At 50.9% G+C, this 17,940-nt stretch overlaps 1 protein-coding gene across 2 annotated transcripts in view; it reads right to left on the bottom strand.

Moving 5' to 3' along the window:
• Positions 1 to 1,073: 1,073 nt before the first annotated feature.
• Positions 1,074 to 17,940, bottom strand: part of LOC122392276 (tektin-4-like) — a 127,706-nt gene continuing 110,839 nt past the window's right edge. For both annotated transcript variants that reach the window (XM_043386966.1, XM_043386974.1), the window contains exons 9-10: positions 5,216 to 5,297; positions 1,074 to 1,735 (exon numbers count right to left, since the gene is read on the bottom strand). In XM_043386966.1, the coding sequence (XP_043242901.1) occupies positions 1,604 to 1,735; positions 5,216 to 5,297 (214 nt within the window). In that variant the 3' untranslated portion in view covers positions 1,074 to 1,603. The remainder of the gene's footprint in view (positions 1,736 to 5,215; positions 5,298 to 17,940) is intronic.

The following is a 17,940-nucleotide window of genomic DNA, read 5'->3' as shown; positions in this document are numbered from 1 at the left end:
ATTGTTGCAGCAGATATTCCCCAATGGAGTGGATAGTGACTAGTGAGGCACGCCACTTTAGATCAAAGTCATAATAGATAATGGTAAGGATCGCATCTACACACTGAAATGGTAATGATTACCGTGATCTGTTAATGAGGCGACACAAATGGTCACCCACCACAATAAACAGCGCGTGAACAAGTGTGACTGACATGCGTGGATCCTGGGGCCCAATCGAGACTATTCTCGAATCTCTAGTTCCTAGACCAAGGAATGGCATGGTACCATAATTGGGTTTTATAATCGGGAATTTTCGGCGCCTTTTTCGAAAGCGGCTGTTGTTTTGTCTCAACTACCAGCCACATTTTATCAAAAACTCATTCGTATCAATTTATATCAACTCTACACGCGAAGCGCTTTTCAGCTCCCCGCGGCTAGCCCTGTCTTTTAATTTCCAGACAAATTCCCGATGACAGATAAAGAACTCTACGGTCTTCGGAAGATAAAACGTCGTAGTGAATTACGGCGGCCGCGCGGATACGGCTGTTTTCAAACGGCTCTCTACTGGATCCGATTATTTCCGCACATTTTCTGGCCGATCAGAGCAACAATGGAGCGCCGTCCGAGGCACTCAGCCGAATGGGAGGCAGACATCCGGCCTGTCCTCGATGGGGTGAGACATCAAACGGGGTACGGTAGAGATCAAACTGCCGGCAGCCGGCCGCTTCACACACAGCGCGCGCACACGTGAGGGAGTCAGTTATGAACGCAAACACAGGCAAGGACTTTCGTAATCGTAGTCACAGCTGGAGCTGAAGTTACAGGCACTGCAATGCCTGTAACTATTTCCCTCCCATGTGACGGAAACAGTCACAGCTGCATCGCTAGTCACAATCATAGTCAGAGTTGTCCAGTCAAATTGAGTCATGGTTAAAGTCACGGCCCTAGTGAGTGTCACAGCCACAATCACAGAACAACGGATACCAATAACTAGGACTCTGTAGAAGCTTCGCTCGATGTTTATCGCTTTATCAAATCGCCAACAAAACTGGTGACCTAAGCAGTCAAGCTGTAAACACATCAAACATTCATTGTCGTCTTGGTCGGTTTATTTCATTGTCGTTCGTTGATTTTTCACGATAAAGCACGCAGAGACTAGCCACAGGACTTTGCTCCACAGACAATATAGTGGTAGCAAGCGCTCAGCGACAATCAAAGCAATCAATCATGATGTGGTAACAAGGACAAATCACATCTAGGCGGGATTAATTTATAAACGAGCTACAACGTCGGACATCGTAGAGCGACGACAACTCATCCGGCTGGACGATTTATCATTTCAAAGCCACCACTCAGCTGTCGGAGATTTGAAAAATGGAACTAGGACGGACTATCTAACCACATACACCATTCAATAGCGCTGCGCAGCCACTTCTGCTGCGACTGAAGCTGACTGAATTCTAAACATCCACGAACTCGCTGACATTTTGCTTGAAAAGGACGGACTCGTATCTCACAAAACAGCGCCTTTGGCAGTGGCCGCGTCACTCGGTCTCCATCGCGCCGCAAAATCGGCTGACGTCACCGAGCGGCTGACGTCACCGATCAGTGACGTCACTTATCAGTAGCCGTTGAGCCGCACGCTGGACGGGTAGCGGCTGCGGATCACCCGGATCTTTTCCTTATCAATTCTCAGCGACTCGCGCTTCACAGCCACGTCATTCTCCAGCACACATCGGCGGTTCAGCAGAGTCTGACGGAAGACAAATAGTGACGTCAAACACTGACGGTTCAGCAGAGTCTGACGGAAGAAAAATAGTGACGTCAAACACTGACAGTTCAGCAGAGTCTGACGGAAGGGAGCCAGTGACGTCAAACACTGCCGAGTTAAAAGAGTCTAAGGGAAAGGAAATACATAGTGACGTCAAACACTGTCGGCTTTGCCGCGACTGACGGGAGGAAAAAATAACGTCAAACGTTGTCAGTTCAGCATTGTCAGACCGGTCACCATCATTGCGGTCGGTGGCAGACGCAGTTCGCTCGGCTCATTGACCTCTCAGGTGACCGTCGTCACGCCTAGCTCAGTATCCCTCCCCCAATGGCGTCGTGACCTTTGCCCCGAGTCCAACAGATGCGTTGGTGGTGACGCCATGCCACCGGAAAGGTAGGGGTGAGTGCATCAGACATCCTCCACGACGACTAGTCGACCTCTAGATGACCTTTGACTCACGCGATCTCACGGGACCCATCACAGACAGGCGACAGGGCCTCGGACGCCACGTTACGGCTTATTACGCCACAGCTGACCCTCAGAACACTAAAAACATTTGGTTCTGCAAAACCGTCTGACAGCTTATTGTATTCTACGCCGGACCGCTTCACAGATTCCCATTTTAGCCAGGCCCTATCGCCATAATCAAACCGTGTCAAGCTCCAGAAGCTTTGCACGCTAACTGAAGAGCCACCAGGCAGAAGGGCTCCTCGCTATGCATACTATGGTTTAACGACCGTGAACATCCTCTCCAAACGTTGAGAAACAATTGGAAGGCAGAGCACTTCCGCCCTCACCAAACCTCGGCAACAGAATCACCCCACACGCAGACGCATAGCGCTCACAAAGCACCAGGCGCCAGCTCGAGTCGCTCCTTGACGAGCGCCCAAACTGCAGGCGCGAAGACGGTTCGACGCTTTCCGTTCCTCACACTGATGGCCGATATAAATAAATCGACGAGTCAGACGAGCGTCGACCAACCGACGACTTCCCGTCGGGGGTTTTACTGAGCAGTCCAAGAGTAACGACTGTCGGGCGTTTACTACCGCGGAGCTCGGAGGGGAATTGAGATATGCATGTAAGTCTGCATTGGTGAGTTCACCCGCTGGTGGAAGGGAACGGAAGATAAACTTAGCTGGGTCACTGCAGTTAACGATTGAGGTGCATCACACAGTCGCAGCCCCAACGGGCATAGTGTGATGGAGTAGAAGTCAATATTCAGATATTTCGCCATTTACTTATGCTCTACAATGTTGTGTTCGTGCTGCATTAGAGCCGGGCATAGCCCAGGGCTCTAATTCAGCACACGCGCTACAGGACGGAACCGGCCGCTCCCCCACTAAAGTACGAGATCCCCAGCTACCACCGACCATCTCTCAGGAGTTTAGCGACAGGACCCCGGCTGTGGCCGCTGGCCTGTGCATGGCCTCGGCGCTGCCCCCCATCAAACCTAACCGCATTGTCTGCATACACAGCACACACGGGAGACCGGGGGGTGCCTTTATCCTGCAGCCGGGTCTATGGAAATACCAGCCGGGTCGCCGTCGGTCGCTCGTCATGACACTCTCCAGGGGCCCGGCCGGCCCGACAGCCGAGCCCGCAGTGACACCGGCCGCTGAATAATGGAAACGCCACGGAGCGGCCCGATCGCAGCCCGAAACTAATCCAATTGCAGAGCTGATTTGTTTACCGGGCTCCCAGTTCAAGAACCCGCCTACAGGCTGTGAAAATAGGGATAGGAGAAATACAAAACCAGATCTAGTTGTTACCGATGACAATTATGTAGTCCGTAGCCGAACATAACACATTGTGCGACATGAACAAGGCAGAGAACACAGCGCTGCACGCTCAAACAACAATGCGTCAAGCCTTTCAGCAATGTTTTTGCTGCCACCGGCCGGTACGGACGGACAAGGCTTATCGTCAGCTCGCCATGTTTATCGGTAAACAGCGCCCGACGTCATAAACATATCAAACTTGAGCAAATGCCCTCTACCGGCATCTAGCTTCATTGGAATCCCAGAGCCGCTCATGTCCGGCTGCTCTGATGTCAAAATCGAGGTCAAACAACCGTAGCGTCAACTCTCTAGGTATATACTGCCTTGTCTCTAGCCAACTCCTGAAAGCTTCTTCGTTCTTCAGTGCCTACTTCAACCCCTAATGAATTATGACATCAAATGTTTTGTCATGGGTAGGCAGCAGGGCAGCAAAACGGGATGTATATCCCTGCGGACGGCTCTGATAACCTCGACCTGTCGGCCCCGCAACTGACCGAAGCAGTCCGCCTCCCCCATGTTAGACAAGCCGGTCGGCTGGGCGGGCGACCTGACACGCCAGTCAACTCGGCCAACTGCCCCGTCGGGACGTCCGCAGCCAACGGCCACAGCTCGAGTAACGACTGGAGGCTGATACCATGGGGGCGGCGGGGTCGAGCTGACACGACCCACATCCCATCGCGCCCGTGGTGCTCGGGTCAGGTCGGCGACCATACGGGTGATCGAGCTAGAAGGCCGCGCTGGCAGCCAGCAATAGCTGAATTCTGAGAGCAGGCTTCTAAAGAACGTGTGGTCCTGTCGAGTCATTGCCAATGCAACCATTGACGTTAGTCACGGTTGTAAATGAAGTTACGGACATCATCGGAGCCGCAGCCAACGCTGTGAAACATAATTAACCTTTAATAGCGATAATTGAACGCTAAACATTTGGCAGCGACTCTCGTCCACACTTTTCAAACCACTGACGGGCCCTAATCAAATAGCCCTGCTGAGCGCAGCATTTCAGCAGCAGCGGCAGCAGCAGCGGGGTCCTAACAAGCCGATGCCGGCACATACATCACTCATGATTAAAGCGAGCCGCCCGCGTTCCATCTGACTCGGCACCAGTGGCGCTGGACTGGCACTATACGTCCGATTTGGGCGTCAAGTGGCGTTCTGCTGACGCCATGTAACGCCCGGAAAACCCACAGCTCTGAGGCACGTACCGTGGAGCGGTGACGAGGCGTCAAAGGCCAGCCCGGGTGGCAGGGCCACTGAGCGGCGCAGCAAAACACACCACGAAACTCCGGACAAAAATTAAAGGACAGAAAGCAAAACTAAAAACACATTTAGTTGAGCGCAAGAAGCAGCCGAAAATCTCCAGAGCAAACAGTAAAGAAAGCAAAGTAAAACAAGAACATAGTTTCGTCCGTGAGTAGGAGTCGCTAGAAACGAGGTCAACAAAACGGGTCTTTCGTAAAACACAAGAAGTCGAAAATCTTCAGAGACAGCGGAAAAGTAAGCAAGGTCGGAAGCAGCAAAGGTTCATAAATAAGTCAGAAGCCAGAAAAGTCACAGGTGAGCACGACCGTGGTGTACCAAGGGGAGGGTGCTAGCCCAGGGGGTCACATGTCGTAAGGACAGTCCTAGCGGCACATGACTGCAGCTGACCGCGGCCGCTACGTCACACGATGCGCCGTGAACTCACCTGGAGGTGCCTCTGGGCGTCCGATAGTCGCTGTCGCAGCAGAGCGATCTGTTTCGGTAGCTCCAGCAGCTCCACAGACAGGCTGTCGAAAGACAAACAGACGCACAGGGTCAGACCGCTGGACAGGGTCCGATCATCAGCGCAGGGACACCGTCGGACATTGGTGGGTCCAGCAATCAGACACTGCAGGGGATACAACTTCCTAAAAAGGGCTCTTCAATTTCCACTAAGATTTCGAAGTCACTTCATTATGCGCTGCTGTACAAATAAGAACAAACTTCTGCTAATGAAAGCTGTTTAGTTTTTATTTGGGATAAGAACGACAAAACATGTGTCAATTCCGGACGCTGCGGAAGAGGAAAAGCCGGCCACTTTGATTCACCACTAGATGGATAGTGAGCAATGGAGAAATAGCGGTATTTGAGGTCAGACCAGAACAGGCCCACATTGGGTCAGCTGGGTCCATGGACAGGTATCGCCAAGTCATCCCTGAGTCTCGGTTGGTGTCGTGAATTAGATCAGACAGGATATCACAGGAGAGCAGATTTAGTCACACTAAGACACTTCAGTCACAACATTGCACTGCAGTCACGAAAGCAACTGCGTGAAGAGACGCAAAACTAAAAAAAAAAAACTCGCAGAACCTTCACACCACCTCTCAACCACCTCTCACATCACGTGACCCGCCGCCCCTGCAGTCTGTGCCGGGCGCGGATATCACGTGACCCCGGCTTCCGGTCACCCTGTGCGCTGCCCCCGGGATAAGTAACGAGGGCGGCAGCTGGCGGCGACAGTTGAGCATTATGCAGCTGGGCGCGGCGGTCCGGGCAGCACCGGCACCGAACGGAGCCAGGCTCCACCCTGCCGACGGCGACGATGGCGAATTGCAGCAAGCCTTACAGCAATACTGCCAGTCTCCTGGCGGAACTGTATACTGAGAAAATAAAAACGGAGCTTTGAACTGGTGCGCGACAAGAGCCGAAAAATGAAAAAAAAACTGACATGGCCACCGAACCATGACAGCGTTCCCCCTTGGGAGAGAGGGGGCGCCCCTGTTTTTCCCTTTAAGTATACTTAGCCTAAAACAGCTATTTCGCAAGTAAACTTGTAATATCTGTTCCCATATCAATTCTTGATACCTATGCTGACTAAAAAGCAAGTCAAGGGTTGCGATAGCTCGGCCAGAGATGCCGTTCAATGTCCTGGAAATTCAGCTCACAAAACAGGGTCTGAGGAAGTGAATCGTTTTTCTTTTTAAATACAAAATTGATGAATGGCTGATGTCACTATACATCCATTTTCAAAATATTGGCATACGAAGTCATTACGAAATCTGCGCGAGCCTCGCATTAGTCTCGCACCTTAATTCGAGCCCAGTTTGACCAACTACCGCACTTTGGAAACTGCTGTTCCTGGGAGACTTCAGGCATTGGTATTATCAATTCAAAATACGCGACATTTAATGGATTCTCGGCAACGCACAGGCTGCTGAATAAGAACTGCGTAGTGCTTTGAAAACCATTCGGTATTTACTATTTACCTACTGTCGGTTCTATTGTGAGCCTGTTCTGGCGGATTCTGTCCGCGGCGTCTTAGAAAGGTCGGTTTGCAGTGCGACTGTATATACAGTGTACGCACCGTCCTCATAAATCACGAAAGGAGGGGTCAGCTGGCAGCCCTCATCCCGTCCGTCCTGTGTGCCAGTTCACAGGCCCTTTGCACAAGCGTCGTACACGCCTTCAAAAACTCCGCGACTAAAGCCAGACAGTCCGCATCATGAGCAGACAGCCGTGCAGACAGCTGACCACTGTAATTGAAATCTGTACTACGTCGAGCGAGTGACGCAGTGAAAATAATTGAAATACTATTTCGGTAGGCACGCACACAACTGCTAATCAGATCGTGGAACCCTGCTGATGGATGGTTATCAGATTTGCATTATTCTAGCAATATAGCGGTTCAGGGACTGCAAAAACAGCCTATACCTTTTCTGTTTATACGCGACGCCATATTGAGAAAAAACTCCGGATTGTATAGCATTAACATATCAACTACCATAATAGACTATCTAATCGAAACCGCCGTATAAAATAACACCTGCTATCTCTATACGAATTTGTAAGCGACTACATCGTATCCATTTGGAAGCACCCACGTAAAAACTGTGCCTGAATCTATTAGCATACAAATTTCGTTATGCTGCTGTTTTCATATTCCTACCGGGCTTCTAAGACAAATGACAGTGTTTTGTCAGTGTTTGGTATCATACCAGCTGAATAAATTTTCATCCATCAAAGTGGTCTATCATAAGGGAATTCATAACCAAACCAGCTGCCTGTTTGGGAACATCAAATCAGATCCATTCCTCGGTCGTTCAACAGAGCACGGCCCAGGAGCGACACACTTCACAGCACATAGGTCTTGTGACTACCTTTTGCTCAGTGGTGAACTGAAGTGAACACGGCCATATATGATCGGGCGGTGGTCGCGCAGGATCGAAAACACCCGTTACCAGAGCGACCCGGAATTATTTGACCAGCTGGAGTAGGCTAGAGACCATCGGCAGACCTATACACGGAAGTAAGACATTAATGAAAAAGGTAACTTCTCCGGAAACAGCAATAATATTAATGCACTCAGTGAACGGAATCCAACCATGTGCATTGTGCAGTCCAGGGCTCAACGTCTAATGAACAGACTTCCAATCAACCAACTTCCAAGTTTTTGAATGAATGTTTTACAATCCGATATCAGGTATCAGGATTCAAGAGCCGACCAATTACCCCTCCCTCCATTAGTTGCCGCCGTCCGGGACAACTGTCGCTGCCGCTCGGGACGGCCCTTGAGACGATGGCAGTGTGCGCAACTGGCCCGCATGGCCAAAGCTGACCTTTCTACCGGCTGCGCAACGCAATCAGCCCGATTCGCCGCTCGCTAAGCGAATTGGCCGCGCTCAGACTCGCCGGCAGAATTGGTAAAACTCGCCGGCCGCCTCCTGCAGGTGGCTGCGCTGCCGGCCAGCCGGCGATTGTCTGGGGACTGGAGCCCGCACGGTCGGTGTCACTGCCCTGATGGCACATCAAACAAACCGGGACCTCAGCCCGCCGGCGCGGCGGTCACACCGACGAGGAAGGCTCTCGTTCGGCTGAGCACCAACACATCAACTATATCACCCAGACTATGTACCCATCACGGCCTCATCAGCTAACCTGCATCCTCTCCGCCTCTATTCTCTGCTGGGAAACGGAACTCCCCGTACGTCGGACCGAACTGTCCGAATACCGCTCACTCTCCCCAGCCCGTGCCCTCACCTGAAGTCTGATCACGCACCAGTGCACTGATTCCGTCCCGTCTCGTCCCGGGGGAATCCCACAGACGTGCCGCACTCGTTCCCGTCTCCCTTACAGGGGCGGATCCAGGAAAACTCCAAGGGGAGGGTCATGAATCGAAGTGGTGCCCCTACCTATACCCAAAATTAAAAACTCAACGGATTTCGTCCACTTCATTTTGGTGGTGCCCCCATTTTCAGTTTTTTTCTTTTTATTTTTTTTTTTAGTCAGTATCTTAACTCTTAGCCACAACCACATTTACCAATTGTAAGCAAGTATATATGAATGTGCCATGTGTATATATGTTGTGGACGCTGAGTAGTGAGTACTTACCAGGAACGTTATCAGGTAAGCAAATCGTTGTCAGTCCGACGAACTTGACCCTGGCGTCTAAAGCGTCTGTCCTCGACACTTCAGGCTTGTCAGGGGCACCAAAGTCCTTCCAGGGACACCACAAACCTGTCAGGGGCACCTACGACCTTGTAGGGGCGCCACAGGCCCGCCAGGGGCACCACAGGCCTGCCAGGAAGCAGGGGCACCACAGGCCTAGCAAGTAGGTATACACGACAGGCCTGTCAGGGGCACAACGGGCCTGTTGGGCCCATGAGCACCCCTAGGGGCAGGGGCACCACAGTCCTTCCAGGGCACCGCAGGCCTGTGAGGGGCACCAGCGGCCTAGCAGGGGCACCAGTCAACACAGGCCTGCCAGGGGCACCACAGACCTGCCAGGGGCACCAGAGGCCTGCCAGGAGCACCACCGACCTCGCAGGGGTAACTTGGGCCTGTCAGGGCCCAGGGGCACCACGGTCCTGTCGAGAGGCACTTCAGGCTTTCCAGGGGCACCATAGTCCTCTCCGGACGCAGGGGTAGCAGGGGCACCAGAGGCCAGTCAACACAGGTCTGCCAGGGGCGCCACAGACCTGCCAGGGGCACCACAGACCTGCCAGGGGCACCAGAGGTCTGCCAGGGGCACCACCGGCCTCGCAGGGGCACCTTGGGCCTGTCAGGGGCACCACGGGCCTGCCGAGGTGCACTTCAGACTTTTCAGGGGCACCAGTCCTCTCCGGGCGCAGGGGTACCAGCGGCCTAGCAAGGGCACCAGAGGCCTGCCAGGGGCACCAGCGGCCTAGCAAGGGCACCAGAGGCCTGTCAGGGGCACCACAGGCCTAACAAGGGCACCACGGGCCTGTCAGGGGCACCTCAGGCTTGTCAGGGCCCAGGGACACCACAGTCCTTCCAAGGGCACCGCAAGCCTGTCAGGGGCACCAGAGGCCTGCCAGGGGCACCACAGGCCTAGCAAGGGCACCACTGGCCTGTCAGGGGCACCTCAGGCTTGTCAGGGCCCAGGGGCACCACAGTCCTTCCAGGGGCATTACAAGCCTGTCAGGGGCACCAGAGGCCTAGCAAGGGCACCACAAGCCTGCCATGGACACCGCAGGCCTGCCAGGGGCACCACCGGCCTTGCAGGGGCGCCTCAGGCCTGTCAGGGGCACTACGTGCCTGCCGGGGACACTTCAGGCTTGTCAGGGGCGTTACAGTCCTGTCAGGGCCCAGGGGCACCAGGCTCGTGGTGTCCCTGCTAGGCCTGTGGTGCCCCTGGCGGTCCTGTGGTGCCCCTGTCAGGACTGTGATACCCCTGATAGGCCGGTGGTGCCCCTGGCAGGTCTTTGGGCCCCCGGGCCTCAAGGGGGGGGCCATGACCCATGTGACCCCCCCTTGGATCCGCCCCTGCTCCCTTACACGAGGACAGGAACTATTGCGCTGCAGCACACACACAGCTGTCCCGGACATGTATCAGCTATTTCTCAGAAATATATCGGCCATTTCTCGGAGATATCTACCTAAGTTATCTGTCATTTGCAGTGAGCTTTTCATAGACATGTGTGTGTCATTTTTTATAAGATAATCATCATTCTTCACCGCAATCTCGGTTATTTCTGGTCAGATGTCTGCCATTTATCGGGCAAGAGTCGGTCATTTCTCGGGCATATGTCGGTCATTTCTCGGTCATTTCTCAAGCAATTCTTGTTGTTTAATAGCCTTATAGTGTTTCAGGGCGCCTTGACTGCCAAAGTAGGTAATCTTGCGTCTGAATTTCTGGTCTGAATTTAATACATGAATGTCGTGTCATGCCTAACATTAACCCGCGCACCGACGGGGGGGGCGGATATCCGCCCCCCCCCCCCTGAGGTTTTTCGCGAATAGCGGGAAAACCGCGGCGCGTAGCGCCGCGAAATTTGGTATGACTATTCCCTTATCAATTTTACACATGGTGTGCAAGTTTGAACCTCCTACCTTTCAAGGTCAGGTCACCAGGTCACTTTGAATGACCCAACCTCAAGTCACTTTTTTGCAACTTTGTCACCGTGCCAGAGCTACAGTAGATGTCGGAGGCCTTTGAAAGTCGCAGGATGTTATTAGGTCATTAGTAGCTACAATTTGTATATCTCGGAATTTTGATATCGGTGACCTAAGGTCAGGTCAATTTCGCGACCTCCCCATTATAAGTCAATGGGGGAAAAATCAACTCCCTGTTTTTACCACTAAAACGGGTCAGAATGGCCCCATATACCATACATGACTTCATATACGATCAACCTTCACTACCTTGAGGTCTGTTTTGCTGTTGGGCAGCTGTGAGGTCATGTGACGTCATCAAAGGTCACCAAAGGTTTTTGGCCAATAACTCCGTACAGGAACAAGATACAGACGCGTGGATGGTCTCATTGTGTTCAGCTCGTCAAGACGCATCGAATGATATACATGATGACCTCGAGGTCACGTGACCTGAGGTCAACCTTTGACCTTGACCTTTCGAGGTCAACATATATATCATTCGATGCGGATTGACGAGAGGATCACGATGATGCCCTTAGTTTGTTCCTATCTTGACTAATTCGAAAGTTATTCGAGAAAAACTCTCTCCATATTTAGCGCCGCCATTTTGACTTTTTCGACCCCTGTGACGTCATCTTTGACCTGACCTGAAAATGACCTTAGTAAAAATTGTAGATCTTGACCGTGCGTATCCGATGCCGTTTACCGCTTGTCGCTATCTTGCTTCGTTCTCGAGATCTCAGGGGGGGGGCGGTCATCCCCCCCCCGTCGGTACTAAGTTGGCGCAGACCCCCGTCGGTGCGCGGGTTAAACTTAATATTACTTTTGATTCCATCAAAAGAAAGACTTTATGATATCTTGCGTCCTGTAACGCTATATCATTAGAACAGAAAAGCCACCAACGACACAATTAACCCTCGCCGGACCTATTGGTTTTCTACATACGCGCCGGCCGAGGGGGGGGGCGGGTACGACCCCCCCCCCTCGCCGTTTCGCCCCTGGTGGAGCTAGCGCGTCGCGGAAAAAACGAGCGTGTGCGCCGTTACGAGACGCAGAGATTGGTACCCGATTTTAAGGTCCTAGGTCAACCGGTGACCTCTGAGGTCAGGTCAAGTGCCCCAAGGTACGGTTCAGTTTTTGGTGAATAACTTCGCAAAAAACGGCAGCAGAGCGCCGATTTTGGCAGCATCGTGTTCGTCTCGCTCAGGCGCGTCGAATGATATACTTTTTGTCCGGGTCAGGTCAACTTGGGGTGTTGACCTCAGGTCAAGGTCAGGTCAGCACCCCCAGGTCACGAAGTTGGTCGAAAGAGGTCATGTCGCATATCATTCGATTCGGCAGGTCTTCCTGAGTCCATTGGTGGCTTTCCCGACTCGCTAGCTCAATTTGATCAAGAGTTATTGACGAAAAACTAATATGACCTTGATGACGTCATAAATGACGTCACGCAAGGTCAACATTGCAAAAGTGACGCATCTAACCTTGCAAGGAGTGCATCAAATCACGATTCTGTGTGCTTGAGATAGTTGGAGATCGTTCCCGGCGCCAGAATAGCAGTTTTCATTTTTCCCCATTGACTTATAATGGTGAGGTCACGAAAATGACCTGACCCCATATGACCTTTAGGAAAAATCCGAGATATACAAGTTGTGGGACTCATAATGGATACTAGATCCTGCAAGTTTCATTTCCCTGTGACATCTCCTCTGGCAGTGAGGGCGTTGCGAAGTTGCGACATCTGAAGACCGTGCAGAGGTTCACTTATGACGTCATAGGTCAGTGACCTGACCTGACCCAAAAATGCGGTTGGTGTCAAAAGATCCGGCTTGGATCAAAGGTCAGGTATGCCAAGTTTCAGCTCTCTATCGCCAGCGTGTTCGGAGCTATCGCGAAAAAACCCTATGGGGGGGGGGCGGCACCCGCCCCCCCCCCCCCTCGGCCGGCGAGGGTTAACTAAATGTGAGTATTTAAAATCAAGAGGGCCTGAATGGCCATGCTAGATCCTCAAACATATGCTGCACACTTGGCTTGGACGTATGTCGGTCAGCTCTCGCCTCTCAAATGTCGGTCATTATTCAAATGAAAAAATATCGGACAGTCCTCGGACACGTGTCTGTCATTTTTTAGACATGTCAGCCATTTCTCAGAGAGGTCGGTCATTTTTTGGACATATGTCGGCCCCCAGAGCCGGTTTGTCGGCCGTCCGCCGCCACAGGGCACGCCCAGAGCACGTGCTGGAGACGCTGATGGTGCCTATCGCGTTCCATGAGAGGGGAGAGCAGGATAGACGGTCAATAAACCGTGTGATTGGAGGACGGGGAGCCGGCCCGAGACGGGTCCCCGCGCCGAGCAGTAGAGCTGAGAGTCTGTGAGAGAGCCAAGGGGAGTGTGATAATAGACGCCTTGCCTGAGGGGTCGCAGGGCTCGTATTACCGGCCCTTCCGACTCTGTGCTATACAGCGCATGTAATTTGTAGCAAGCAGGGTTGTATACGACTCAATCAATAGCAATCAATTCAATCACGACAAATCTGGGAAACCAATCAAATCACTCAAGTCAGAGCAGTTTTCGGGAATTGATTCAATCGACTCAAACGCGACAATGAAAGGAACCAATCAACTCAATAACGACTCAAACCAAATACATTAGGTTTTTTGCCCCACCAACTTGGAAAAGTGTCCATAGCAGTCTGGTGTACCTACCTACCTACCTACCTACAGAAGAAACATAAAAATATTGACATTTAAAATTATAAATTGCCATGCCCTTCGTTTCTATGTAATAAGGAAGGATACCTAGTGATGAACAGGTGGATCATGATATTGAGGTTCAATGGGTAGAATTGGAGCAGAAGTTTAATTTAATGGGTGCAAAATAACCCAGTAGTTGACTCGCTCCTTAACCCAAATCACCACCTTTCACCTAAAAGTTGTCAATTTAATTTTGGCCATATTCCAACTCCATTTACACTAAATATCAGATATTGCAGTTGAAAGTTGGCTGCTCGGATTTTGGCAGTGTTCGTGATTTGGCCACTACACCATGTCTATTTTAATGGATAATATGCATCAATAACATATTAACCATAGGGAAATAGAATTAAATATCTTACCTGCATGTGACGGTTTCGGTTAGACAGAGACTGACAGGCAGCCTGAAAAATCTTTCCACACAATGTGCATTTGAGACGTGGGATGTTGTCAGATTGGGAAGGAAGAGATTTGAAGTATTTAGCGGTCCACGACTCTGGACGTGGCATGTCAATGTTAGGTACCTATGTGAAGAATTCAAAACATTTTATTGCAATACAATTTGAAACTGTTAGGACTTAGGACTGGGGGATAGGGATGAGGATTAAAAATATATTTAAAAGGAAATGGAGAGGACAGGGACTCTGGAACCACAGGATAAGTTAAGGACAAAGGAAGTAGGAACGAAAATTAAAACGCGAAAACAGCACGGTGCGACTCTGCGAAACAAAGAAAACGTTTTGCCATTAAGTATGCTAAGCTTTTATAAATCCTTATTCTACGTCTTTTGATTTTTTGGTAAGATGACGTCATTGATTATCATGTAGTATGGTAGATCATCATAAAATAAATGGGTTGTACAACGCCAATTTCGTTTTAATTATTATTTCCTTTGAAATAAAACCACTTAATAATATTCGGTAAAATATTGTAAGGGAAATGAAATATATTAAATATGTTATGCTTAGGCTCTCAGGGGAAAAGGATCAACAAACGTTCTGCTGCAAATTAAACAATGCAGCAAATTAGGTAAGTAAACGTAATTAGCGAGACGAAAACGGCGCTTTTGTTTCAGTTATTTTTGTAGGGGTTTCAGTTCAGATATTTATAGAGTTCAGTGGGTTGTTTCTGAGAAGATGTGGAGATGTGAATTATTAATTAATCACACTTTATTAGTGTATAGGGCCTTGCACTTTATCATCTGGATTATTAAAAAAAAAAAACGTTTCCTGCTGAGTGCAGGAAGGTAGGTAGGTGCATCGCCAGGTTCTATCACCAGGATTGGAGCAGTTATGAGTTATTGCAGTTGGAAGTCAAAGTAGGCTGTTCATGTTTAGGCCCTGTTCTTTATTTGGCCATCTACCCCATATGTATTGCAGTTGTGATGACAAGCAGTTTTCAGTGTAGTTTTGTGATCTTTGATGTCATCAATTGGTGTCATTATTTTTCGTCAACTAAAACTTATTTGAACTTTCCATTCAATCGACTCAATCATACGAGTCACTCTAATTTTCGGGAATCAAATCAGTCAACCAGTCGCTAAAGTTAAACGAGTCAGTCAACCAGTCATCTCGAAAAGTCAATCGACTCAATCCAATCAACTCAAAATACGCGTTGAAACAAATCAATCAATTCAATCGACTTGATTGGTATACAACCCTGGTAGCAAGGCATTCCACTCTCCACATACCACAATCCAGATCTGTTACATTGGCAAAACAGAACTATATACGTGCTTCGAAATTCATAAAATCGTATACCACGCTGGCTAAAATACGCACAAATGCGCCGCTTAGTAGATATCTACCTAACCATAATCTGTCATCATCAAACTTAGTTGAGCACGGCGCCATCCGCACTGATCAGGTCGTGCCTCAGCAGACCCGTTCTCGATCACAAAGCAATAAGCATTGTTAGACTGTATCAGCGTTTCCGTCTATCTCGTCGAGCCCTGCCTGAAGGAGCTGTTCGGCCTCTAATTAGTGCTACTCACGTCCGCGCGGGCCCGGCCGTGACTGGGCGAGCCATATCCAGAGCTGACCTCTATTAGACGAGGCCCAGAGGATCCAACTGGAGTCAGCGGACCGGGATCGGAGACGGGTATAAGCGGATCTCAAAGAAACCAAAAGACCGGATCATACCATGATCATGCCAAGATCATATCGAGATCCGGCCGGGGCCAAACCACGAGCAGACCCAGATCAAACCATGATCTAACTAGGGTCAGAGCACTGATTAAACCCAGACCAGACCGCTATCACACCACGATCAAACCACAATCAGGCCGGGATCAGACCGATATCTAACCAAGATCAGGCCGAGATCAAACGAAGATCAGAAGGATATCAGACCACGATCGCTGATCATACCGAGACGAGCGGGATCAGAGGAGCAAGATCAGACCACAATCAGGCCAGGATCTAACCAGGATCCCACCAGAACTAGCCGAGCGGATCAGACCCAGATCAGACTGGGATCTCAGACCGGATCCGGCCCCGGCAGACAGCGGCCGTCACCGTAGGCCTGCAGGCTTACACAGAGCCCTTTTTCGCCGTCCGCTGGTCCGTCCAGTCTGTGAAAGTCGGTGGCGGCCCGACGGCGGTCCCGTGCCGAGACGAAACGTATCGGCTGCGACCAGCTGCCAGAGACCAGCACTGGTGCTATTGCCGACGGCTAAGGGTATTCGGCAAATCCGGTCACAATCTCCTCCTGGCTATTTCGACCTCATCTCGGACCGGTCGATTCACTGACTGGCGGTAACTTGGTCTGTTCGGCGGAGAGAGAGAGAGAGAGAGAGAGAGAGAGAGAGAGAGAGAGAGAGAGAGAGAGAGAGAGAGAGAGAGAGAGAGACAGAGAAGAGGGAGAGAGAGAGAGAGAGAGAGAGAGAGAGAGAGAGAGAGAGAGAGAGAGAGAGAGAGAGAGAGAGAGAGAGAGAGAGAGAGAGAGAGAGAGAGAGAGAGAGAGAGAGAGAGAGACGAACGGCAGAACGGACGGACAGACAGACAGACAGACAGACAGACAGACAGATCCACCGTCAGCTGCTGCGACCCGGGATCGCCCGCACTGTTTCCAAACATGACCTGACCCGGTCCCCACCAGTCCCCCTCCCTCCCTCCCCCCCCCCCCGCCTGCCCGATCCCCACGCTTGGGACGCGGTGGGGCGGCCTTATCGGCTCGATTGACCAGCATTCATTGGACGGGAGACCGTGGCAATCGGGTGCTACTGATACTCTGATTGGGTAGCTAGGGGAGAGGGGGGGGGGGCTGACCACCGATCCCCATATTCCCCATCGATGGTCGCAGCTTGGTGACAGACGATACCAGCATTGGTGACCGCCACGGAACGGTTGGTGTACTGAATAATGTTGTGAATAACAGCACTGGTGCGGTCTGGTGTCAGAGGGCATCGACGTGTCGCACCAGACAAACGTGGCATCTATTCGCAGCGCAAGCCAGCACCGCTGCCGCTCCGGTCGGTCCAGGATTACGGGAAGTTAATATGAGACAGAAGGAGCGGCAGAAATATTAGAGCACACTGATTAGCCATACCACATTTCATTACTGAGTTCCTGGATAGGTGGCAGTTTTATTAGCGCATACCGCGAAATGTTGTGAATAACATCAGTGCGTGACTCGGGTAGGTATTCCCTGTCGGCAGATATTAACTAATAACAGTTTACCGTCAGCACACAACGTGTCATCCAGAAATGGCCGTGCCAGCTTCACTGGCGGGTCCAGCGTGGGGAAGGGCATTTTGGACTACTGCTGCCCCGCAGTGCCCAAAATGGACGAAAATTTGTCGTTTTTCTATAATGAAAAATGCTCTTATTGGGGACGGTTAGCTACTGCATAACAGTGCATCAGAAATCGAAGTCCAAGGAGTTTTTGGAACTTGAAGAAGCTTGTTTGGGGGTATGCCTCCCCCGTAGCGTCCAAATCGCCTTCCTCGATCCGCCTACGCGAGCTCAGGTGTAATTGGGTAGGCCCAGCTCAGTTGTGCCCGCGACGCCGATGGCCGCGCTCTGTACGACTTCCCACAGCCCGGTCCAGCTCAGATCGCCATCAGCTGAGCTCATTTCAACTCATTGAAGGGACTATCCCAGTTCCCACCTTCAAAAAAGTACCGTTTAGGATTCGGAAATGTAACTCATGATATTTTGACGAATTCTGCAAGTTTTTACGCGTTTTCATCGTATACTTTTTGAGATATTGCGACTTTCATATTTCATCGTGACGTCATTTATATCGAATCTGTGACGTAATGAAGGATTTACTTCATGTCAATGTGAGGGGAAATTTGGCAGCAAAT

This window comes from Amphibalanus amphitrite, unplaced genomic scaffold (assembly GCF_019059575.1).
Source record: "Amphibalanus amphitrite isolate SeventyFive unplaced genomic scaffold, NRLGWU_Aamphi_draft 000022F_arrow, whole genome shotgun sequence".
Lineage (NCBI taxonomy): Eukaryota > Metazoa > Arthropoda > Thecostraca > Balanomorpha > Balanidae > Amphibalanus > Amphibalanus amphitrite.
The sequence above is the reverse complement of the archived record's forward strand: the minus strand, read 5'-3'. Positions and strand labels throughout refer to the sequence as shown.